General features: G+C 41.5%; 1 protein-coding gene and 1 pseudogene across 1 annotated transcript; both read right to left on the bottom strand.

Moving 5' to 3' along the window:
* Positions 1 to 1,219: 1,219 nt before the first annotated feature.
* Positions 1,220 to 8,241, bottom strand: LOC120291164 (annotated as a pseudogene).
* A 2,379-nt stretch (positions 8,242 to 10,620) lies between these two features.
* LOC120294915 (receptor protein kinase TMK1-like) lies at positions 10,621 to 14,872 on the bottom strand. The gene is given in 6 exon segments (XM_039315923.1): positions 10,621 to 11,399; positions 11,966 to 12,451; positions 12,454 to 13,545; positions 13,548 to 13,890; positions 14,006 to 14,181; positions 14,184 to 14,872. Coding segments are annotated over 6 exon segments (2,874 nt in total). The 5' UTR covers positions 14,452 to 14,872; the 3' UTR covers positions 10,621 to 10,890.
* Between the last annotated feature and the right edge of the window lie 11,372 nt (positions 14,873 to 26,244).

Raw genomic sequence — 26,244 nt, 5'->3', positions numbered from 1 at the left:
GTTTGTGGGGTAGTATCCGACGTGTGGAGGGGGTGTACCGTAAGGATAGCCACCGCCGCCGCCGCCGCCGCCGCCGCCGCCGTGGGGAGGAGGGTAGGGCGGGGGTAGCCCATCACCGGAGGAGGGTAGCCGGGAAGGGGTTGGTGGGGGTAGTTGTTGGGGGCGGTGTCCTGGTGTCTGGTCGATGGCGGCGGCGGCGGCGGCGACCCAGAGCTATGGTTTCCATCTGGAGGGGGACTTGGTTTAGGTTGATTTTCATCTTCATAGGGTTTGGGTCGTTCGGCATGGTGGCGATCGGACGGAGACGCCATTGTCGACTTGGGTAATGGTCTTTCTGGTTTTCTCACCCTCGATCTCGCACAACCTAAGTCCCTGACGGGGAAGGAGGGAGAGAAAAGAGAGGGAGAAACAGAGAGAACAAACAGAGAAAATGAGACGGCAATGTCTGAAAATAGAAGGAAAGGTGCGGTTTTTGGGATGTAAGAGGGAGAATACTATGTTAAGCAAATGAAGCCAAACGGAATGGGTTGTCAAAATGATTTCCATCCGTTTTGCATTCCACACAGCTTTCTTAGAGTAGCTAATAATTTACCCTTTTTATCAAAAACATGTTAGTGGCTAATCCGATCCTGTAATTAGTTTTTGTTCACCGTATCATTAATGGAACGAATCTAAACAATATATTGGTTGTGCTTCGGTTTCATAATTAGTTTTTTCATCCGCATCGGTTTCAGAATTCACATTGGTTGTGCCTGTTGCAGTTCATACTTGTTTCGGCATTTCCTGGAACCGTGGGATTCTGTTTGCGCTGTGGTCGAGTCTGTGCCACGAAGCTTTGCCACGGGGAGAACAGTCGTGACCGAGGATGCGGTGTACAGAGATGAGTGGTGAAACCTCGCTGAATCATAGTGAGTTTGACTGATGTCCCCTCGGGTGCGACTGCAAAAATTTGCATGTTCCATTTTGTCCTATATCGTTCAAAATTTTCGTATTGATAGCACGCCACTGACCTTCAAAACCAATGCAATGGACGCGGAATTCTTTGGCGATCCGATATCGATTGTGGAAATGGACAGAACAGGTATACGGAATGACGAATTTGTCGGTGTACTTTTCAAGAGTTACCAAGAATATGGAATTGACATGCTCACATAACATCTCCAAAGTGGCGTCAAAGAATGGTTAAGACGACTTCCAATAAGGATAGTCATCATTCTGGTCTGTCTCGAGTGACAAAACTTACAAGTAAAGCAAATGAAAGAAATGAGATGGGGCACGACCATCGCTTGAACCCACCCACTTAATAGTTAAAAATGATCGAAGAAAGGTGATGAAGCGGGAGCCTTCATCGCTCCGAATATTTCATCGCTTAGGCTCACTCCATGTCTTGCCCTCGAAGAATTCATTCAGCATGCGTTCAATATCCTCGACGCTGAACCTGATGTACTTCATAGGGTTCTTCCCGTTCTCAATAAGTGGCCTATAACACCCAAAACATGAAAATCGACCTTGAGAGGATCTTAAAGGAAACTCCTAAGATCAGTAGGAGAAACTCACCTGCAGCGCTTGATGAAAGATCTATAGGCGGGCAAGACGACTTCTGCAACAGCAAGCCTCAGTGACTCGCGCAACTCACTGTCAGGAACCGTCCACTGAGATTGCCTTAGATAGAGCTCCTCAAATTGAACATTAAATGTCTTGAACCGATCTTTCACCATTGCTCTTGAGATTCCACTGGTACCATCACTTCCCATACCACCAGCACCTCCTGATGCACCCTGAACCGTGAGGCACTGCAGAATCTGCAGGTCAAGATTTCAGCTGAGCTTAGTTTCTGTTTGATGAATTGGAAAAGGTTCGGTGATAAACTTCACAAGAAGTGCTGTTTTGTCACTCAAGGCCGAGGAATTTTTTTACAGAACTTTCACTTATGAAATTGTCTTGAAATATCTGAAGAAAGAAAATTCTAAATGTCTATGCAGAGCTTGAAATGTGTGGGAGCTACAATGTTGCTTAAAAGGTCTTTAAGCATTAAAAAACTCTCTTATAAAAGTAGTTCAACCAAAGTACCTTTGCCCACGAAATCCTCTTATACTGATTGGCATGTTGCTGAACAATCCTCCTATGTATCTGCACCCAGTCATCCCAAAGTAAGTCCTTCCGCTTCTGACCTGCAAAACATAGCTAAGAAATGGTATTAGCCCAATGATGCTTGCACAGCAAACTCAATGCCTTGAAAACTGACCTCCTTACAGATCGAACAATGTAGTGGATATTATTCATGAGAAATAATTGAGTCAACGCAGGATCTTTATACTGCTTAGACTTTCCATCCAGATTACTCTGAAGAGCACTCATGATTCTTGTAGTTAGAGCTGCTAATTGAGCATCTGCCTCGCCTTCATTGAACTCCTGAAAGAGCTGCCTCAAAGTGGACTGATAGCTGTAAACATCAATACCAGAATATTATAGCTTAGGCAGAGAAGCAAGATATGACCCAAACAAAAATTACACTGCTTAATGCCATTTTCAGCATAAGAACACGTTGGCATGGCATACTTTGCACAACAGAAACATGCCAAAAAAAAAAAAAAATTTGGCAAGCAACACCTTTTTTATTAAAAAAAGAAAAAAGAAAAAGGACTTCACAAAGGAATTGAAGGTATTCTAACAACTGTCCATATTATCAGGCTGTCAAGAAATAAGATCTGCCGAATATGAATTAAGGAGCACTTACTCAAATAAAAACTTCACATAGTTTATCACGTAGCTAGTCAAAGGATGAACAGTCCCATCTTGAACAGCAGTTTTTGTGGCATCTTTTCAACTGCTTCCTCAAAATCACCGAATGTCTCTTGAGCCGTCTGAGCAAGTCGCTTGGTCAAGCTGGAGGCATATTCTCGCATCTCAGTACAAGCTTTACTTCCAAAAAGGTCTGTAATCTATCCCACCAAAATAAACTCAGGCTCTAGACCAAAGTAAAGATATTACAAAACTCCAAAAAGGATAAATGAGGATAAAGGAAAAGGCATTTGAGGCAAATGAAATTTGCAGAGATGGACCATAGAGAACTAGGGATCTCAGTTGCAAGCGCATTTGAAAAGGATGAAAATGAAAGGAAATGAAAGGAAAAGACTTATCTTCCTCACCATCTACTCTTCTAACCCATTATTTAAATCAGCAGGACAACCATAGAAGTGGATTATTGTGCTTGTTAATCACGTATTTAAGTCTGATAATTTGTAATGAGGCTGTTTTACAGGCCTAAAAGTTGTTGGGCAATAATAATTTTCCCAAAAACTTAAAATATCAAGAATCATGTTAACAGTACATATCAAGCCTATATCTTGACTCCTCCATGCATATGAACAGATGTTCCACAAGAAATACAAGATGTATCACATCAAACAACCACTGGAGGACAGACATGAGCCACGAGCAGAATAACAACAAGAGGAAGTGCCAATATTCGAACCTTTGACCTAATGCTGTATCATTGAACTATAATTTAGTGAAAAGCTTAAAATATCACAGAACATTCAGATGACGTATATCATGCATGCACATATGCTAAATAACACAAATGGAGCTCTAGATCATCGTCAATGTCCATAAGACTCGCTGAGAAAGTACAAATACAATGGAGAGTTTATTAACATCCTCTCACTTGCTATTGCAATGACTGTGTGACCTATTTGCAGTCATTTGCTTCCATTATATAGTACTTAGCAGCTGAAGCCGTAGCAGCAATATTCACCAGCACATGACAGCTATTTGAAGTTGAGATTACATGATGCAATATATTCCACCTTACATCATCCATCATTAAACACGTCATTGTTTTAGGATAGCAAAATATATGTTCATCATGCTAGTTGACAAAGCAAAATAAGCGATTAGATAGTAGACTTAAAGCAAGGGAATCTGTGGTTCCGCATTCAAAGCCATCTATAAACCTTTTTCCAGTGCTTTCAACAGACAGGAGGCAAGTGAAGCACCATCCATGCTGTATAGCTTTTTCGGCATACCCTGCAAATCACTCCCTATCCCTGTGCTCATGACGCATTACGGAACCTCAAAGTGCCTTGTCTAGATTAAAACAGTTTTCTCCTCTTCCAACAGTCATTTTAGAAATTTCACATTATACAGGGAAATCAGAAAATTCTGACATTCATCTTCTACAAGTTGTGAGCAACTGGCATCAAAAGAATTAGTTCCATTCATTCACTTCATTAAATGAATCGCATAACACTATGCTAATACGTGTACATCCAAAAAGAATTGAAAAAAAACATACATATATCGTACCTCTGGGTGCAATTCTCTCAATATCTCATACATATCCAGGAGAACAAACAATTTCTCGGGTGATCGCTTGCCTTTAGCAACAGCTTCTCCAAAACTAAGCAGCAGAGCCATAGAGTTTGCTGTTACTTCAGCAAAGATTTGATCCCTGAGAGAATCAACGCCATCAAATACTTGGTCGCAGAGTTTCTTTTCACCAGCAAAAAGAAGCTTTACCTGTTGCAAGACATTATTTAGGAACCAAAACCAAAAGGTTATTAAGCCATATCGACATAAACACTTACTGCAATACGCATGTAATGTATCCAATTTCCAATTTTAGCTTCTAAAACCTCCCACTGCATTCTCTGTGCATCGTCTTTGCTCAGTTTCTCCACACCTAATTTCCGAAGACTCTGTTCCAAAACAGAAGCACGAGTATCCCTGACATAAGGAAAAGCAAGACTAATGCAATCAATTAATCAAAGAAAGCAGAATAACTACAACAAGCGAATTTATCTTTTGTCTATCAAGTGAGATAAGCCACGTGTTAAAGAAGCTATTTTAGCAATTTTATTTTTTTTCTGTAGGGCGTTATAGATTTATGTGTATGTAAACATTCTTGAAGAGTAAGTCTTTTACAAATTGCTTTTCAGAGTTCTTAAAGCATGTTAAAAGTTAAAATTTCCATCAATTGATACTTAAAACATTCTCTAAAGCTTAAGCCCTCCACAAATTAGACATCAACCCTCACTGACATCCCCCATATTTGTCATTAAACGGGCGGAAAAGAACTCCTTTAGTTGACCACTCCTGTCCAACAAGAGTCTGACTGTCTTCGACTGAGCACTTTGCCTTGAAGCAAAAAGCATAGGTTCAAGTGGGCTTCACTATCAAAAGAAGGGCTATGTCAATAGATCAACACTAAACTTCTCAGGTTCTCTATAATTATTTTATTGAGATGGGGCTGCTTTCAGTTTCTTATAAAAGACGTTAGACAAAGTAAGCCTACCATTACAACTTGGTGGAACTCCTGCTCAGGAAGGACTCCAGCTACATCAGAAAGAATTACCCTTCATTTTAAGCCATGTTGACTGCTTATTTAATTTCTACCAGGTGCGACAAGAAGTTCCCATTGAAAACCATATAATGCGGCTCTTGCAGTGGACTTACCACCGGAAGGTCTATCCAGGTAGCAAAACTTCCTTTTATTCCCAACAATGGTAAAAGAGCTTACTTGTCATCTACCTAAAATGAGAGAGAAAGAAAGCACCAGCGTCTCGCGATAAACATCAAGTTCCCCACTTCTCTGGCAACAACTGATTCTTCTTCTTGTCTGGGATTCTTGAAGATATAACATGACTAAGGGAAATCAAACGACATAGAAATGTATTGATTTGTAATGATGCAGTTTCATGTTGCACGCCTATTGTAATCTCTAGAACGATACGTAATAGGCCAAACTACTTTCAGCCACGATAATTAAATATAATTTATTCATCTATCATAATTAAACAGAATTTATTCAACTATCACTATGAAAGAAAAGGTCGATTTTATTTAAACCGAAAATTGCTTATTAATGCTGAAGACCCACCAGACTTTTGATTTGGAGCAATGTACTAAACGATGATAGTGAAAGGTCAACCAAAAGTTGCTGCGAACAAAATTGTAACTAGAACAACCAGAAACCTTTATGGCACGGCACTGATTTAAGTACCTGTAGGTTCTAAAAAGTTGTTGCTGATGGCCAGCCTGCACCATCTGTTGAGCTAAATCATGCAGCAATGGCAGAACCCTGGGGGGTATGAGAGTTGGAGGTTTGCAGACTCCAGCATCTGGCGTTTTACTTGGGTGCTCAGGCTTGCCACTAGCTTCACTTTGGTTTCCAGATGATCCTGATGATGGCCGCAGAGAGTTGGGAAGGCAATCAATAAGAAGATCAGGTTCCATAGGCTTGCTGAAAATCAAATAGGAAAGTAAATTAATCTCTGAAATATCATAACATATACAGAGCCCCCAATTGATTTTTAAGAAAAAAAAATAAGCACACATTTGGGGATGAAATTGCAAAAGCAATGCTGAGAAAAAAAAACACTGGACAAACGATTGGCTACACAAAGATGGCAAATAGGCACAACACTTTAAACCGGATCACTCCCGTGCAAATTTGAATGCCTCATTTAGTAGCTGAATGTTTAATCATTGATCATTCTGTGTCATCACAAGAACAACTACAGCTTGCAATATAGAGAGTCGAAAACATTCATCCACTCAAAAACACCAACCGATATCCTTCTGAAGCTTAGTAAGGACTCCCTGACTCCCTGACTCCAAAATCCTTTTATCGAGAAGGTGTGGATATAACATTCTAAATCAGGGACTGTACTTCTGCTATTGTCCTATTAGGTGAAATAAGCATATTGCAAGGAAAAAGAGATGTAAGACACCAAACTGTTTTCGCGAGGACAAACAAAGAAGTGGCCAAGGTGTAGGTTACCTGTGATTGGTTAATATCTGTCTGAACTCATCTTCAAGCTTCGATATAGCTTTTGCAAGCAAGTTATTGGCATGATTAACAACTCCATCGCTACTCTTGAAGCTTTTATTGCTTTTGAAGAAGTTAGCGGTGCTTCGAAGCTGATCAATGGCTTCTAGGTAGCTTTCTAGGTCCTCATGTGGCCCTCTAAGGATCTTAGCCTCTGCCTAAGTGAATACATACGAACAATCTCAGCATGTACATTCCTTTTGCAAGTACATAAAGTGACATGACAATGATGCTGAATCACGAGTTGCGGCAAAAAAAATAAAAATTGTGTTGTAGATTCATTGTAAGGAACAAAGATCAAGGTAACTACTTCAATAGTATAGCAATAGCAATGTATGCCTGCAGAGTGGATTCGAATATCACACTAAAATTCAGAGAAATGACACGAAACGAATAAACTCGTGACTGTACGAGATTTGTCATAACTCATAATCAGACTTCACGAGAATGTTGACTGAATCTCCTTGCAAAGACATTGTTTTTGCATATATGAATATCATCTCTCCTCTCTCTCTCTCTTACTTACGGAAGCCGCACGTCGATTCAGGAAGACACCGGGACAGGTGGTATTTCTAACTGAATAAAAAATGGACTCATGATGAAGAAATGTCCATCATCGCAAAGTGCATGCAATGCAATGCAATGGCTTCGACTCCGCAAAAACAGAGCGAGAACAAACCTTGCGCGAGAGATCGAATTGGCCGAGAATGACCTCCGCGGCCTTGAGCGTCTTGTCGATGTTCTCGTGAGCCCTCCTAATCGAGTGCGTCCTTATCTACCAAAAAGAAAAAAGAAAAAAAAAGAAAAAAAAAAGAAAAGAACAATAGCAAAGCGCAGAATAGCGTCAGAACGGCGGAAACGTTCGATTCGCGTCGAAGGAGAGGAACGAGGGAGGGAGGACCTGAGTAGGACGCATGGCGGTCTCGAGGGCGGAGAGGCGGTGGTCGAAGGAGCGAGGATGGCGACCATGCTGTCGGTGATGGTCTGGCTCTTGTGCAGCGACTCCTGATCGATTCCGCCCGCTCCCTCAGGATCTCCATCGCCTGCGGCACTCCCATCGCTGTATAACTCTCTCTCTCTCTCTCTCTCTCTCTCTCTCTCGCCGATTCAATCGGAGAACCGCAATGCGGAACGCGAGGCTCGATCCATCATCTTTCGACCTCCTCCTCCTTCTGCTTCTTCTTCGGCTGCTGCTGCTTTCTTCTAACGAGAGAACCGGCAATGCGGAGCGCGATCGGTCATGAACGCCGTGAATTCCGCGTCCGTTTCGGTCGTCTTCTGCTTCGCGAGGCGTCGATGGCGATACGGAAGGGAGGGAGAATGGCTGGCGTGATGACATGGGAGGAGGAAGGAGGAGGAGGAGATCCCCTGCTTGAAGGGGAAGGCGAACGGAGAAGGCGTTGGCAGCCACGTGGATGGCGTGGGACCCTTTCTCCTTTCTCCCCCGCTCGAGTCTTCTTCCTTCTTCCTTTTAAGATTTCGCGCCATGCGTGCCACGTCATGGGTTCGGTCCAATAACGAGAGGCTCTTTTTCCATTTCCTTTTTCTCACGCAACAGAACAAACGATAACGTTCTAAAGTTCTTTTATTATCAACAGGTGCCCACTGCCAGGCTTTTTTGGCTTCGTAAAAGATGCGCAAATTTAGCCAATGAAACTCAATTTTTTATTTCGGTCGAAATTTAAACCCACTAGAACGAGAGAGATGTACATTTTAAAAGCTTATTTGGAGTGACTTTTCTTTTTGGGTCGAATATTTGAAGTAATTTTAACTTTAGATTTTTTGCAGCTTTTACACCACATGCATTTTGACCTTTTTAAGATCATGGACTTGAAACTTTCATAGCTTATGAAATTTACGTGTTGATTCATGTAATTTTTTTCTAATTTAAATGATACTTTTTATTTGGTGAAAAAGTCAAAAAAATTACTTCTTACTTTTAATTTATGACCTTTTACATCTCTCGGTTGATTCTACAAATGTAAATATGTAGAATTCCATGAAACTTTTTCATTATATGCAAAAACTTCAAAACATGCATTCTCGAATTTGGAAGGAAAAAATGACATGCAAAAATCTATAATTCTAATATATAAGAGTGAGCATCGATTTAGGGTAAACCATGGAATTGGACTAGATTGACCCTATATGAATTGTTCTGGTTTGTTCCCGATTCCAATTTTTTCGAATTGGCTATTATTAGTCTAGTGCTCGGTTCTATGTGCATAACCAAACCGAGCCTAAATGGCTAGTTCTCTCCTTTTAATTTTACCTTGCATCTTATATTGATGTTGCTTTATTATTTTGTTAAAACTATTATTTGCCTCGGTTGTAAATAAATGGATATTTTACAATTGTTTATCCTTTCAAGGGATAAAAAAATTACACAAAAAAAGGAATTGGTTGGCTTTTGGATAGACCCTAATACTAGGACTAGATCAATAGGGTCAACTCCATATTCCAAAAATTAGGTATCAATCACAATAAGATAAGTTTCAAGTTCCAAGTATGGAACTGTTCATCATGGATCCACTCAACCCTGCCAATAGACAAGGTTAAGGGCAGTCAACATGATGCAATTTTTGGAATGAAATTACATGACAATACATTTCCTTTGTGAAAAATCTAGCATATGGGTATTGACAATGCGGTTGCAAATAAAATAAAATAAAATAATCTAAACGATCATACTATAATTTTATATTATGAGAGCTATTAGCCTTCTATCTTTATCTTCATATTAAATAAAAAAATTATTTTAGTTATTTTTCATGCTCCGGGTGAGCTTGAAATCTTGGTTATATCCGTTATGCACATTACTGGTTATAATGATATCTTTTAAGTTTGTAAAACTTATTCCCGTTCTATTAAAGTTACTAATCATATGATATAATGAAAGTTGGCTCACATCATGAAAAATTTCTACTTCTTCATACGGAAATTCTATTGATCACGTCAAAAAGTTACCATGTCAAATCAGAAAGCATAGTACTGACCAAAACATAAAAAACAAAAAAATCAGAAAGCATAGTAACACCATCATCAGTTGTTTTTCTTTCTCTTTTCTCTTTTTTTCGTTCTTTCTTTCAATTTTATATACTAAACAAATAAATAAGATGAAAGAATTTCTCTAATCAGGAGATGGGGTCCACCTAAAAAATCTCCCCCTTTTGATCAGGCAGAAAGAAAGTTACTGCAACATTACCATTCACGTGCTCGACGGTTCAACTAGAAAACTGTCGGCAGGTGATCTGGCTTCTCATGTTCGGGAACAAACGACAAACGACACGACCCTGCTTCGCTTTTGTATGGAACGCAACAAACAATATCACTTCTCTCATCTGGCACTAGAGTGCCTCTCGATCCCGCCACATCCAATCCTCTCCACATGAAGTTCTGGTTCATAATTTCTTCTCATTTTCGTTTGTCTTATTTTCGAGGACATCATTTTATTCAGACGAACCGCCTCAAGTGAAAGACTACAACAGCAGCAGATTCCTTGTAAAAACTAATGCATAGTGCGAATTCTGCGACATTTGTGATCAGGGACATGCACAGCTGAAGCAATTAGGACATATCTCATATGCTGTCTTCAAAAAGTGAAGTAATTCCGGTACACGTGATATGCAGTGTATTAATCTCCGAGTAAAGGACGTTCAAGGTCATCAAAGAGCCTCTAGGCAACGGTAACAATATACTAGGGATAGAAACCATAAGAGGTTAGTTCCTCGTCTCAAGAAGAGGAAGAGGAAGATGATGATGATGATGAGATCATCGTGGAAAAAAGATGAGGAATCATAAGCATCATTTTTTATAATGATCCATCTCTATCTACAACATCACCAATTCCCTGGAGATATCATGGTCAAAACTCGAACATTTAAAGCCTGAACAAGATATCCTAAGAATTTGGAAACCCTACTTAATCATGATAAGGAAGTAACGTTTAATCATGATATGAACACTGAGTTCTCAATAAGCAAAGCCCCCCCATCCCATCGTGCTATATACCACTACCAAAAGAAGCATGCTTAAGAAAAGCAACCAAATTGATCTTTTTACCGAGCATCGGTAGAAGTGAAAGAGTCCGCGAATCCTGTTGGTCTTGTGGGTATACTTCCCTTACTGTCTTCTAAGTCCGCGTAACTCAAGTCCTTGCTTTCTGCTTCCTGCCAGTCCTTAACCATCTGATTCAGCGGGAGGCTGTAATCAATGCCAGAGTATTCTTCGTAGTCGTCGTCAAATGGTTTCCATTTCTCAACAAGTGGAGCCAGTACATTCACAGCATGGCCCATATCTGGCCTTTGGTTTGGCTCCCTTGCAGTGCAGTGCCCGGCTAATTCAGCGATGATGGAGATACTCTCGTATGTCTCCTCCTTTTTCTCCAAAGTTGGGTCAATAGCAGCCTTTAACTTTTCTTTATCTGATTTTATATTCCAGAAATAACCCACGAGGTATTGGCTTTCCTCTGGTCTTTCTCCATCAAGCGCCATCAATCCCGTCAGTAGTTCCATTAAAACAACTCCAAAACTGAAGACATCAGCTTTAGTAGTAATTTTCCCTGTGACTGTACGTGAAATGGGAGCAATCAGAATATGATGAGAACTAATATGAATGATAAATACAAGTCAAAGAAAGTAATATTTAATGAGTGCGGAAGCAGAATATATAACTGAAAATGATTCCAAGATTGTTAAACTTTCATAACAAGAGAAATCAGGTTCCCATAGTTTGGAAACAACTATGCAAATCTACTCAGTGCCGTGAAATTCATCTGTAACCAAAATTTGCATGCAAACAATGTAGGCAAAGGTCGATACTTGTTATAAAAATTCAACCTCGTCATAAAGAGTTGAATGTCAAGAGTAGCAGGATGCAGTAACAGGACAAATATTGATCCATTGTAATCAACTTGTAAAATCAATTGAGTGGATGTCACGAATAAACCTAACTATGACAGGCAAGAAGAAAACTTTTCGTGCTTCAAATGTTCAACGAAATGTACTCTATTTTCCAGATGATTAATATGATTTATAACGCAGAGCAGAGTATGCACTTCTTCCAGGGTTCCACATGCTACACGCACAGGCACACGCGCACTCACAAAGACACAATCTACAATTGAAAGCTTACCAGCATATTCTGGAGCTAGATAGCCAAAGGTCCCGGCAAGCCTTGTTACCACAGACTTCTCTCCATCAGGAGCAAGCTTTACCAGTCCAAAATCTGAAACCTTGGCTTTAAAATCATCTCCGAGCAAAATATTCGATGATTTAAGATCTCTGTGTATGAAGCTCTGATGAGCTAGACTATGAAGATACTCCATTCCCCTGGCAACGTCCAGAGCAATATTTAACCTCCTCTTCCAGGTAAGAGGCTCCAACTTCAAGTTCTTCCAATGGAAGAGATGCTTGCTGAGGGCCCCTTGAGGCATGTACTCATACACTAGTATTCTTTCATTTCCTTCTACAGAATAGCCTAGAAGAGATACCAAGTGACGATGCCTAACTTTTGAAAGGACTGCAATTTCAGCCTGAAATTCGTCTATTGCTTTGTTGCTAATTACACCTGCCTCCATTCTTTTCACTGCGATCTTTGTTCCATCGTCTAACTCCCCTTATAAACTACCCCAAAGCCACCGCGACCAAGCTCATTTTCCCGTGCAAAATTTTTCGTCACATTTCGAAGGACCTGAACTGATATTATGAGATTCCCCGCTTCAATTACATGAGACTCACCAAATCCACTGCTATTTCTGCTAGCAGAGTCACTCCCCATAAGTGAGGTGCTGCCATAGGTGTTACTAGCAACTGCGATCTTCACGATATTATCTGGATCAGAGGAATCTCTCGGGTAAACCACTAGGGAACTTGGAGCCTGGGATGTTTCTCTCCTCTTCTTACAACAGAAGTACAGAGGAACAGCCAGGAGCATGAGAGCTGCCACACTGGCAACGGGAGCGACAATTGCTGCCCAAAAATACTTAAATTTCTTCGGCTTGGGGGAGCTAACAGGAGTAGGAACGTTAGCAGAAGCAGAAGTTGAGCCTTTGGTTGGGGAATCTGGAGTTCCACCAGGGGACTTCGTATCCCCAGATGGAGGGCTCACCTCTGGAGAGGTGGGGGTAACATTTAGCAGAGGATTCCCATCAATGAGGAGCGTCACAGAGTCACTAAATTTTGGCATTGGACCAGAAATGTTGTTGTTACTTAGGTCCAAGTAAGTCAGACCTTTCAAACTAGTCCAGTTAGCAGGGACTGAACCCGTCAAATTGTTCGAACCAAGTCTCACCTGTGTGAGAGCATCCAACTTCGCAACCGACGGACTCAATGCACCATTAAGCTTGTTCTTGGGCAAATTGATCATGGCAACTTTTCCGTTATTATTGCAACTCAGCCCAAGCCATGGCCCTTGGCAAGGATCATTACCCACCCACGACGAAAGAAGCCTTGCTGGGTAATTCAACGCGCCAAGAAAGTCTATGAGAGCCATAACTTCCGGCGCGCAAGGTGCTCCCGGCGTGGGCAAACAAAACTTATTAGAAGCACAAACCGCCTTAGGCGACTTAAAGTTGGGGGTCGGACCCATGAAGTTATTATTATTCAGATCTAGCAAATCCAAAACCATATTTATCAAGCTATCAGGAATCAAGCCGGAGAATTGATTACCATTAAGATTGAGGCTCTTCAGAGAAACCAAGTCCCCGATATTCCCGGAATCGATCCCGAGAAGCTATTCCCATGAAGCCACAGGCTCGTCAGAGAGACCATAGAAGTCACCACATCAATAGGCCCGGTCATTCCACCTTTACGTTGATTATTCAACCACAGAATCTGCAAACTGCAGTTAGCAAAACTCGCAGGAATCCCACCCGTCAAGCTGTTACCTGATAACATCAACACTTGCAGAGAAGCCATGCTTCCGAGGAAATCCGGCACCGGGCCGACCAAATTGCAGCCGTTACAGGTGAGATTCCTCAGCTGCGCCGAGTTCTGCAACTCATTCGGGAACATCCACCCCGTGCTGGCGTTCAGATTGTTGCCGTCCAATGCCAGAATCTGTGCCAAATCAAAGGAACCGAGCAAAACCATCAGCTGAAATCGAAGCGACACGCTCTGCAAGAATCCGACTTTGAACAGCGTCGGCGAAGTGACGCGAAACGCTCGAACGAACCTGCAAGCTGTCGAGGCCGACGAAGCAATCGGAAGGAATGGAGTCGAACTTGTTGTAATCCAGATACGCGTACTGCAGAGTCAAGAGCCCGCGCAGCGACGGGACCGCCCCGCTGAACCGGTTGTTCTGGAGGCCCAAGTGAGTGAGGGCGGTGAGCTGGTTGAGGTTCGCGGGGGGGGCCCCGCGAGGCCGACCTTCTGGACCTCAATCTGCGACACCCGGTCGCCGGAGCAGAACACGTGCTTCCACTTGGAGCCGCACGGGTCGCCGTCGCCGCCGCCCGCCGGCCACTCGAGCAGCTCCGGGTTGCTGAGCCCGTCCCGGAACTGCTTCAGGATGGCCAGGTCGCCCGGGTCCGTGACGCCGGAGACCGCCGCGAGGGAGAGCGCGACGGCGAGGAGCAGCTCGCCGGCGCGGCGGCGGCCGAGGCGGTTACTTTTCCCCATGAGGCAGAGAGAGGAAGAGATCCCCCCTAGTGCCGACGAGCTTCAGTGCGGTGAGGAGGAGGAGGAGGAGGAGGAGGAGGAGCAATGGCGGTTCCGGCGGAGGCGCGGCATCACCGGATTCCGGTCACGACGGCGGCATGACTAGCGATTCTAGAGAGAGAGAGAGAGAGGGGGAGGGAGGGCGGTGCGGGGAAGTAGTTATAGAGTGAAGTGGAAGTAGAGAGAGAAAGAGAGAGTGAGAGAGGGAGCTGGAGGTGGAGCTGGTCGTTTGAAGAGGTAACTGCAAAGGCGGATCTGCGACTGGAAATGTTCAAGTCGCGGGGAGAGATGATGATGATGATGATGAGATGACGACGACGACGACGACGACGATGAAGAAAAAAACCGATTTTTTTATTTTTTTATTTTTTGGGTCCAAATCGAGAGGAAGGAGATGATGAAGATAGAGAGAGGGGAAAATAAATAAATAAAGAAAATTGGGGAAAGAAAAGAATGTGATTCAGTTACTGAGGAATTTGCCAGAACTTTCTTTTTTTTTAATTTTATTTTTTTTATTTCGTGCCTTTATTTTTATTTTATTTTTTCCTTTTATCTCGTCTCTGCCGTAGTGGGGAAAATAAAAATTTGCCCCACATCTGTCCCTTGCTCACTCGCTCCCTCGTTGTCGGAGCACGAAATCTTCGACCAGGTCTACTTCCACGGCTAACGCGTAATTACAGCTCATACGGATTAATGTTAATTGCATCGTACACTAACAATAAATGAGTCGGTACATGTAATGGTCTTCACAATTTGTTAAGCAATTTAATTACCCGCCTAGTGAAAACACATTTTTCTTCCCTCTTTCAAGCCCTTAATTTCACAGAATAATATGTTGTTGCTGAAATTTGAAAAAATTTAAATCTCATATCAGGTCATAATATATAATTGGTATGAATTGCCTGAATAAAAAAAATGGTAAAAGTATAGATATCACAATTTAATATTAGAGTCGTGTCAAGTAAAAGCCTTGGATTGTGATGGGTTGGTACCAAGTTGTGTGACCCTTCTTTTGTGTGGCCTAAATTTGGTCCAGTAAATATACAATTCACCGCCGCTTGCTTGGGAGTGGAAAGGAAGGGCATTTTTGTCATTGTGTGTTGTCAAGGAGAGAGCTTTCGCATGGAGATGTTAAGGCAGGTGGGCGGTGAAATTATCATGTTTATTCTAACCGTTCGTGAATTTTAATGTTATTGTTTAATGGCCACAGATCGATGATGATGGCTGCTGGTGCTTGTGGATTTCATCGACGGGAGCAACTTCCAAATTCTTCCCGATCCGGCGCCCGTGGAGGTTCTCGCCGACAGGAGAATCTTGTCAGCATACTTTACTAATTTCCTCCTTTGTGAGACTTGGACGGACCACCCTGCAACAATATTCGAGAGTTTTTTTTTTTTAATGGTCTTATAATAATTCTCATCCATGAGATGGGTTGATTTTGATTCGATCGATCTTCTTGCATACCTCATTGCGTAGGAGTCGTTTTTCATTAGTAAAATCTCCAGCATCCATTAGATTGGATAAGGATTAAAAAAGCTAAGTTTGGTTCAAATTCGATTTTTCAAAAATACAAACGGGAACCTATTTTATGCTGCAGAATATGAAAATTACAAATATTCTGATATTTTCCTCCCTCTCTCCACCCCTTTCTCCTTTTAGTTTGTCCTATTTTACTAGGCTCTTTAGCGGATAATCTTCACCAAAGCTTTAAAATTTTGGGGATGCTCCGATTTGAGACGAGCGAAACAAGTCGTTGCCTATCAATGGAGGCAACTATGACAATTGCATTACAAGGACGCCAAGAGTTCTATTAAAAATAAATCCATGTTGGTCATGTAGTAGTTAATAAGAGTGTGTGTGAATGTGAATCTCATAGGTTTGGAATAGTGATCAAAATACAAATTTATATAGGGGTGAGGTACACGACTCATGATCATATTTTTTGCGGAGGATATGAGATTGCAAGATTATGACAAAATATAAAAGCCAGTACTATAGATGGTGCCCATTATTTGCTCTCTTTAAAAGAGTTAATCTAAGTTTGTCGATGTGATTTGACGTAGAAGTGCAATAGATATTTAATTTCGCCGTCATCATTGCAAAAAAGGTGAAAACACCCATAATGCGTTCGATCACTTGATCAGATTCAAACCAACATCCTGCCCATCTACATAATTTACGGATTAATTATGCGATAACCCGCCGTAGGGATTAAGTAAAAAAAAAAAAAAAACGTCCTAAAAGATGTTCAGGTAATCTTTCTTTTTAACTTGAATTCGGGGAGATCGAGAGGTCGACAACTAGTTTTACCAGTCAAAAGAAGAGGTCGACGCCCGTAAGACGAGTGGGACCCAATGGGCACGCATCAACTTTTGGTTGGATTGCAGTGCTGTGTAGACCCAACGGAGAAAGGGGGACAAGGTGAAAAAAAAAGGGGACGATAAAGGCAAAATTTATGAATGATCGCGCTCCCTCTTTCATCCCCCATCGTTCCAGCCTCAATTTTGGGCACGTCTCCCGGATATTTTTCGTGCTCCCCACCACGTAATTATCACTTTGGGAAGCCTCGTCGCATTGAGAATATTTGTGCGGTTTGGACATCCTCCTCGAAAACAAATTATCCGACCAATCATAAAATTACTATATATATGACAATTCACTTATGAAATTTTCAATTTTTTTATTTAATTATAAAATTTGGCTTAAAATTCCAATATAACTCTTTCGGTTGATCTTCACCAACCATCACCAACATGTCCTACTCGACACATAGCAACATCGGCAATTTTCATCGAAAATTGGCTGAAAATGATTGCATTGCCGATTTAGTAATGAACGTTTGTTTGAAATTCTAATGTGATTGTTTTGTTCGATTTATACTAATTCATTGACCGCTATACGTGGCATACTGCGACATTGGCGATTTCCATTGAAAAGTGGTGGAAGATTATTACATTGGAATTTCATAAAAATATCTATAATTAAATCGACTAAATTTATATTCACATAATAAGTTTAGGACTAATAGAATAATTTTCCTTACTTATTAAATTTCGCGTGAAAATGAAATGATACTCTCTCTAAATAATTAAGGCAAGGTTATATGACTTTCTTCTCTTTCTTTCTTTTTTCCCTTTTTTGGGTGCATGTTGATTCGCCCAACGGGATTGATCTTTGGTAGAGTGTGGAAATGATTGACGGTCGACCCCGACATATGTCACGACTAAGACTAGGAGTGAGTGTTGTGTAGAGAAAGCTCCAAAAAGGAAGTTTCTGAGAGACAGCCGTCGATGAAATTGATGAGAACACAACGCTCTTCCACCAATGAACTCCTGTTGCTTGCTAAAAGGCTGTCTAGTGTCGACAAACAAAAAATTACTAAAAAAATCCTAAACTTGAACGTGTATTAATTCAATTATAAACCTTTTATTTTAGTTCATTTATCTCTAAATATTTTAATGATTTGACAATTTAATCTCAATTTTTTTTATGATTTGAAAAACACTAATGTTGCAATTTGATCGGTATCGATCGACTCTATATGACACGATCAACGCCGACTATATAATTTTTTTTGCATTTTTAAAAGCCTTTTTTCCATGAATCAATCAATTAGAATGAACTATGTTAACCATGAGTGAATAGTTCTCACTCATAATTTCCACTCAATGCACATTTCAACACGGGATTCAATATTGATCGTGCGTGCCAACTCATGCATTATGGACTTCGAATTAGTAGAAGTGTCATCTGCACACTTTGCCCAAATCTAGGCAAGGGTAGGATGGCGACCTTTGCATCCTCACCAACCAAGAGCAGGAAAAAGAAAAGAAAAGAAGAAAAAAATCCCAAAAAGGCTTTTAAAAATGCAAAAAAAATTGTATAGTCAATGTTGTTCATGCATTATGGATCAATTGGTGTTGAACACCGTGTTGAAACGTGCATCGAGTGGAAATTAGGTGCGAGGACTATTCGCTCATGGTCAACATAGTTCATTCTGAGTGATTAAAAAATTATGGAAGGATTAATTGTTGCCTGTGGTTCCATCTTGTCCACACTAGTAGTGCAACCCTAAGCAAAACTATCTGTGGATGACTGACTTGACCAAGACGACAAAGTATGTCGTACTTTGGTGGTTCGAATTTTGAAATCCCCCGTCCAGAGAGAGAGAGAGAGAGCTTTGAAATTGCTCTGAATTTACCAGGATAACTTCTAGATAGGCCCAAGGAAACAATGAGAATCTCTCTAGTTTAGTTACATGATAATTGAGGGGGACATCCCATGTGTTGGAAATCTTACCATAAATTTGCTCTTATATCAATGGCATAATATTCATTTGAGAAAATAAGGCTGTTACAACAAAAATAAAATACACAGGAGACAATATTGACATCACAAATACAGTTATGCATCAAATTATATTGAGCTCAACAATTCTTGGTCTGGTAATGAAGTGTGGTTGAAGGTCAGCGTGGGTCGGTATTCCAATAGTAACCAATAATATATGGGCCTATCATGATACGCTCTATAAATAGGTTATAGTACAATCTCTGCTCCTCATTTATGAATATATTACATTGTATCATTCACGTCAAATAAAAAAAAAAAATGCATGCATGTTAATTCATTACTTCCCGACATCAATTCGGCGTGTCGAATTAAATTGGAAAACGAATTGAACCAAAAACCATTTTGATACGAACAAAATTTTCGTGTGTTTTCGATTCAGTTTAGATAATGAAAAATATTTTTTAAAAAAAATTGGTTCCATTAACCAAACCAAATTAAAAATCATCTCTTCTTAATATTGCAATTTCTACTATATTTCTCATTTTTCATTAAAATCCTTTTTAATATTTTAAAAGAGAAGATCAGAAGACTCATCAGATCCAAAGTACACCCAAATGATTCGATTCGATACAAAATTAATGCATACCAAATCAAAGGCAGAAATAGCCATAGCCGTAGAAAAAGGGCCCTGCAACTTCCGGAACGTGCTCGACAACCTCGTCGGTTGCGCAGCCACCGGCAGCAGCAGCAGCGAGTCATTACTTTACAGGAAGTCGTCACATCAAGATTCATGGGGATTGGGGGATGCAATTTCAAAAAAGAGGCGGTACCCAATTAACGAGCTCCAACGCTTCGTGCCACGTCGCAGACCGTTACACTCAAACTGCAGGTTACACCAATTGCGCCCTTCCAACTTTCAACCTGGAATTCGACCTCCCGAGCTGCGGGGGAGGGGATTCTTAAATTCTTTTCCACCATAAAAGTCTCGTGGCGGCAAAGATGCGGACAAGCGGCGGGAGGGGACCGGTGACGAGAACCAACGGGAATATCCACGAGGGAGCGACGCGTGGAGCCGCGCGTGGATTCCGGACAGAATTCGACGGCCGGTTAGTTCTTCACGGGGACCAAGTGGAGAAGAAAGACGACGATCCGCTTCCCCACGTATTCGGCCGCACGTTGTCTTCCCCCACCTCGCCCCGGGCGAAATTCCGATTATGACCTCGCGCGGGCCTAAGAAATCGTGAATCGCTGTCTCGCCTTTGACTCTTCCGGTTGCCGGCAGCGCCTCCGTGGCCGTCTCGGTCTCGTCGTCCTTTGCATGCCTATGGTGCGATCCTGTCCCAATTAGTTAATCGAGATTTTCCCGCTATGATGTGATGGCATAAAAAGTTTTGAAAGAAGAAAAATAAGGTAATTTAACCCGTTGAAAAATTATACGTGAATGAAAAAGTCTTCAGATTTCATATGATATATTGAGATCATAATTATGCGGGTAATCGTTAATCCTAGAGTTTAAATTGTCGGATTAAAATGAGAAATTCTTTGTGCATGTAAATTGGACGTATGCTATCGCAAATTAAACTTGGATCCTTAAGTGCTCATATACTTTTCAAGGAGATGTTCCATCCTAAGCCAAATACATTATGTCCATCCTGGTTTAAGCTTGTTAATGAGGTCATTGTCGCATCCAATTTGGGTCTTTGCATGCTTCGAAAATGTGCTAATTTTCATGGTTGTTAATTATAGGAAATAGCATCGTGAATCTCTTGGAAACTAAATCAACCACACTGAAGTATCCTTTCCTTTGTTAAGGTAAAATAATCTCAAATTTGGTCAAGTTTTTAAATTTATGCTATGCTTTCCTCATCATTTAAGTTACATTAGTTTAGAATTCATATCAAATTAGCTGTTATATGATCATAACCGCCAATCAAAAGCAGTCAATCTTGCACTGATCGATGCTGAAAGAGAGGGATTATAAAATTCAAGGGGCTCCTTTGTCTTGCCTTTGACACAAAGTGACCTATTGATGAGTTCACATGCCACTCGTGGTCTGCCAATCTCCCACAATTAATATTTTCTTTTAGGATAATGTCCAGAAGATTACTGTAACTACTTTAATATAATCTTAATCTGATCATTTCATCAACCTCCTGCAAACCTCTTTGTTAATTGAGGGGGAATAAGGGTGCGTTTGGAATTAGCATTTCCAAACCCCTTTAGACCTCCAAAGCCCTTTGGGCTAAAAATTGGTGTTTGGCAAAATATTTTGTAAGGCATTTGGCTGAAAGCCTGCCTTGTGAAGGTGAAAGCCCAAGGCAGGTACCCGCCTTGGGCATTTCAAATTTTCTCGCAGTTCGATATTATCGTTCATATTTTTTTCCAAAATTATCCTTACGAACTATTTGTTTTTCCGTTTTCGCCCTTGTGAAGATCACTGCTGTTCATCTTCTCCGTCGCCGAGGTCCCCCAAGTGCCAGCTGCCGGGTCGCGCGACCACCGGCGAGGTCGCGCGACCGCCGGCGAGGTCGCCCGACATCCGCGAGGTCGCGCCACCGCCGGCGAGGTCGCGCGACCCAGCGCGCCCGTCGCCGAGGGTTGCGTAGCCTCGGCGACGATCGGCCGTCGCCGAGGTTGCGCGACCCAGCGCGCGGCCGTCGCCGAGGTCGCGCGACCCAGCGCGCCCGCCGAGGTCGCGCGACCCAAAGGCGCGCCCTCGCCGAGGTCGCGCGACCTCGCGCGGCCTCGCCGAGGTCCCCCGACCTCGCGCGACCACGCCGCCCTCGCGACGGCTGGCGTCGTGCGACCTCGCGGGCCCCGATCCGGGTCGCCGGAGGTCGCGACGGCGCGCCACGCGACCTCGCCGCCCCCGAGATCCGGGTCGCGGAGGTCGCGACGGCCGGCCGCGCGACCTCGCCGGCCCCGATCGTGGGTCGCCGAGGTCGCGAGGGTCGCCGCCGCCGCCGGATGCCGCCCGCCCGCCGGTTTTCATTTTTTTTGTTTTTTGTTTTTATTTTTCTTTTGATATTTTTTTTTTCACAAAAGCCCTTTGTCCCCAAACACCATTTTAGCCAAAGGTACTTCACAAAGGGCTTTTAAATTACAATTTACCAAACACAATTTGCATTTTGAAAACACATTCAACTCAAAGGTCTTTGCATTTTCCCAAAGACTTTTCCCAAAAGCTTCCCAAACGCACCCTAAGGCAGCTGAGACGTGGAATCATGGGGTTTCAGAATGTGCGCCGTTAGGCTCTCGTTCAAATTAATTTTATGCTAGCTGTAGTGCGTTGGGTTGATGTAGAAATTAAATGATCGAGATCCGTATCCTTATGCACGAACAGTCGCAAACGATTGATTTTCCACCCATTTACGAGAATAAAATACGGACATTAATTGGATATTATTATCCATCGAGGTGGTGGTTGCTTGATGGGGAAGGTGAGGGGGGAGTGCGATTGGCACTCGGGTTTAAAGTAAGAAAATTTCCGGCCAAAAAGAAAAAGGTAACAGGCTTGGTATTGGAATTGGAGTGTGGCTGAACATAATTGGTCTGCCCTTTTTGTTTAATTTGAAAAATGTTAGGTTTAATGGAATATTTATTGAGCAAACCCTCTTGAAAACACCCCCAATTCAATTCATCGTATCATAGAATTCCAGCGATGTTCAACAGGTAAAAATTACCCCATTAGTTCTAAATTTAACGAATGTATGCCAATTCAGTCATAAACTTTTTCAATTTTGTCAATTGAACTATGAAATCAGGAAATTTATCAATTCCAAACATATTGTATGGATCAAAGCAAAAGGATTATGATTAAATTGATATCGATATAATCGGTAAATAAATTTTTTGGTAATCATCCCATGCTAAATATTTGCTCCAAATTCCATTATATATTCATTTTGATCAATTTTTATTTGAAATCGCTAACGTAATGACATATCACGTAAGACAGCTACTTACCGTTACATTAATAATTTTTGGCAAAAACCAATAGGAATGGCTATATTGAAATTTTGTACTAAAAATTTAAGATTAACTTAATGTTCGTGAAAAATGATAGAACCAGAAGAAAGGCAAAACCAAAATTCGGTCTATGAATAACTCTCGGTAGTTTGTACTATGGGAACAGCTAATTAGGACCTGTTGGACCAATCATTAGAGTCCCACCATCAACACTGATATTGGTAGGACCCCTGAATCTATGCTCACTATCACCTCTCAAATTATATAATCATTCGCGCCGATTTCGATTAACAAATTATTTCAAATAACATTAATGCTTGGCGGTGCAAAAGGAAGTATTTGATTGGTCCGAAAAGCATCAGACAGGATCTGGGCCCCATGTCCGATGGCGAAGCCTTTTGTCTGCGAGCGAGGGGAGGGAGCCTTCGGTCCCAAGTGGGGGTCGAGGTCCCTTTATCCTAGAATGATGCAATTTTCCCAACTGGTGAGGCTTCTGATTTTTGTCATTTTCCGTTTGATCTTGTAAAGATGTAACTCTTTTGTTATTAAAATCGATAGATTGATTCTTGGGGAGAACAGAGAGTTTGGTAAATTATGTTTTAATAGTGGGATATCGAGTCACGAAACTACAATGTTACATTTTTTTGGATTGGCTTTTAGAAATACCCCTAGATTCACAACCGTTAATTTGAAAAGAATCCGTATTTACATAATATGTTTATAACTTTTTATGGTAATTTTCATGATGAATAGTTCAATGAGAAAAGCATAGGAGTTAAATTGTTAACGTCAATTGTGGAGAACTCAAAACCCTAGGTGAAGCACAAAACACGTAGACAACAAAATTTCTTATTAAGTTCACTGTTGGTGTAAAGAATGACTTGCACATTTACTGTTAGATAATTGACATGTGGAAGAATTTGACTAAGAAAACTCTTAATACACATGTCACTCATTCAAGGATAAGCGCGGCGCACTTTTTTATATGGGGCGGTGAACCTGATGGTAATCCGAAAAGCTAACTTTTCTTTGTTGCCCACTTGAAGATGGATAAGGAGGAAAATGGATGTCGACGTTCTATAAAGCTCAGAAGATGACAACCATGCTAAGTTTGCACCACACTCTTTCTAACGAGCATAAGTATTCAGGGAAACTCAACTAAGCACTAACTTCCAAAACGGCATGTAAGCCAAGAGTGTCTGGTTTGAACACTCATTTTCCAATTCACCTTCTAGCATTTCTATATATGTCACGCTCACGCATCAACTTGGTTCATTCCTAACGTGATTTCCATCAATATTCAGCAGCTATACCCTAGGTTGGGAAATCTAGTGGAGCAACTTTATATTGCTAATTTTGGAACTGGACCCGATTTTGGATGTTAAACCTTTTAGGGGGTAATTGGACCACATCTAGCTACTTCAAATAGACTAAAAGATCCTACGCTTTATGAGAATTTACACACAAACCCTAGAACCCTAGCACTACATATGGTTAGAGAGATTTGGAGGGAGAAAAGGGGATTTTGAGGAGGGGTTTGAACTTACTCGATTTGGTCGGTTTAGTAGAAGGAGAAAGTAAGGGCTCGGAGAGATTTTTCTGTTTCATTCAATGCTGACGAATGACATGGGGAAAAGTTATATTTAAGTTCCTATGTATGGCGGGACCACGAAGGAGCTGCATGACCGGCGAGCCTTCATTGAAGCCTAAGCACGTTTAGCCACATAGGCGAACAGCAACCCAATTGAACTGCAATCAACAGGCTGTATAGCTAGCTTCACGTGCGAGGACCCGGCCTTCTTTATCATCTGAGCTTACAGTTGTACCTGCAACATACAGCATCAAATACATTCCCCACGAGCCATGCAGGCCTTGATGCAGGCCCTTGCACATTGCTCAATCACCCCTTCTCCGTAGACACACGACCCTCTCGATCCTATCAAGATAAAACTTTGTTCTTTTGCTATTATTGGCTTTTCGGGCTTTCAGTTTCGTTTTCTGGAAGATTTGGATAATTGAGAACCGATAAACGCAACACAGAGAGAGAGAGAGAGAGAGAGAGCGAGAGACCCTACACTTCATGGCACCTGTCCATATCTTTGTGCCGATCGAGCCGCAAAGGAACAAGGTGAAGATGTGTGGCCTCCTTCTCCTGCTTTCGTTCTATCCAATGGAGCGCAAAAGCTTTGCAATGGCTCTGGCTCTGGGGTCCTTGTCATCGAACCACATCCGCACATGGGGAGGTCTCCATCTTGGTGCTTTCACTTATGACTGATTTGATCACCTTGTCTGTACAATTGATGGGTATGGGGTTTTGATCTTTTCACATACAGAAACTAGAAAGAAGAAAAGGGAATTTGGAGTACTGAACATTCCTGGGTTTAGAAGCTTCAAGACATGTGATGATGGAATGAGAACCACTAAAGTAATAGGAAAAGTTCTCTGTTGCGACATTTCTGTTTTCGATTAGGGTAGTGGTGGCAGACCTGGAAGTTTCAAATTGATTTTTACGGAAAATCCCAATATTTTTGGGGTTGTGCCTGAGCTGGTCTGATATGGTATGGCTACTTATAGGCAAAGTTTCAAGGATCTAATCAATGTCCAAAAATATCAATCTATTCATAACAGAAATTAACCTTTTTTTCCCAAGATTAAAATATTATATATATATATATATATATATATATATATATATATATATGTATATACATGTATATATACATGTGTATTTGGATGGGGTTGAAGACTACCTCAAGATTAGAGTACAATTGCTAGAATTTAAATGGCTTTTCATTTACCTTAAGAGTACTTTTGATCAACTACTGGGATTCGCCCCAGTGGCTATCATTCCAACATAGAAGGGGGAGCTAAGGAGTTCAAATCCTCACCTTCTCAAGGGAGGATGGGGTGGGGACGCGTAAGTTTCAGGAGTGGGTTTCGAGTAGAGTAAGAATAGAGTAGGACTAACAAAAAAAAAAAAAAAAAAAGTACTTCTGATCTAAGGGTGGCAATGAAATCTAATAACTAATTGGTGGTGAAGCGTGTTTTGGGTGCCGATCAAGGCTCATGGGCCTGACGAAACATGAGAGAAGATTGTAGAAGAGCTCTGGTCTGGCTTAGGGGTTTAAAATTAGCTCATTGCTCTCGCAAAACCAATCAATTTATAGACGAGATTGCCAAAACCTATCGAAAGAAGGCCCTCCTTTCTAATTGGCTGCTTAAACACGAGCTCTCTTATGAAATATTTTATGTTCAGAAACCCATTAACTATCTTCTAATAGCCTTCATCATCGAACGAAGAAAGCATTTTCGACAAAAAGGAAAAGTTCCACTAGGCTCTAATATATAATGCTTGGTATCAAGGGCGGCATTTACAAAAATGTGGATTTCGCCTTGAAATTGTGAACAAATTTTGGTTTGGGGTGATAAAGTACGAGGACCAAAACTGAACATCGGCAATGATACACGGACCATTCCTCTAACTTCCCCTAATTA

Source organism: Eucalyptus grandis, chromosome 1, assembly GCF_016545825.1.
Source record: "Eucalyptus grandis isolate ANBG69807.140 chromosome 1, ASM1654582v1, whole genome shotgun sequence".
Classification (NCBI taxonomy): Eukaryota; Viridiplantae; Streptophyta; class Magnoliopsida; order Myrtales; family Myrtaceae; genus Eucalyptus; species Eucalyptus grandis.
This window is presented reverse-complemented; position numbering and strand designations above follow the sequence as displayed.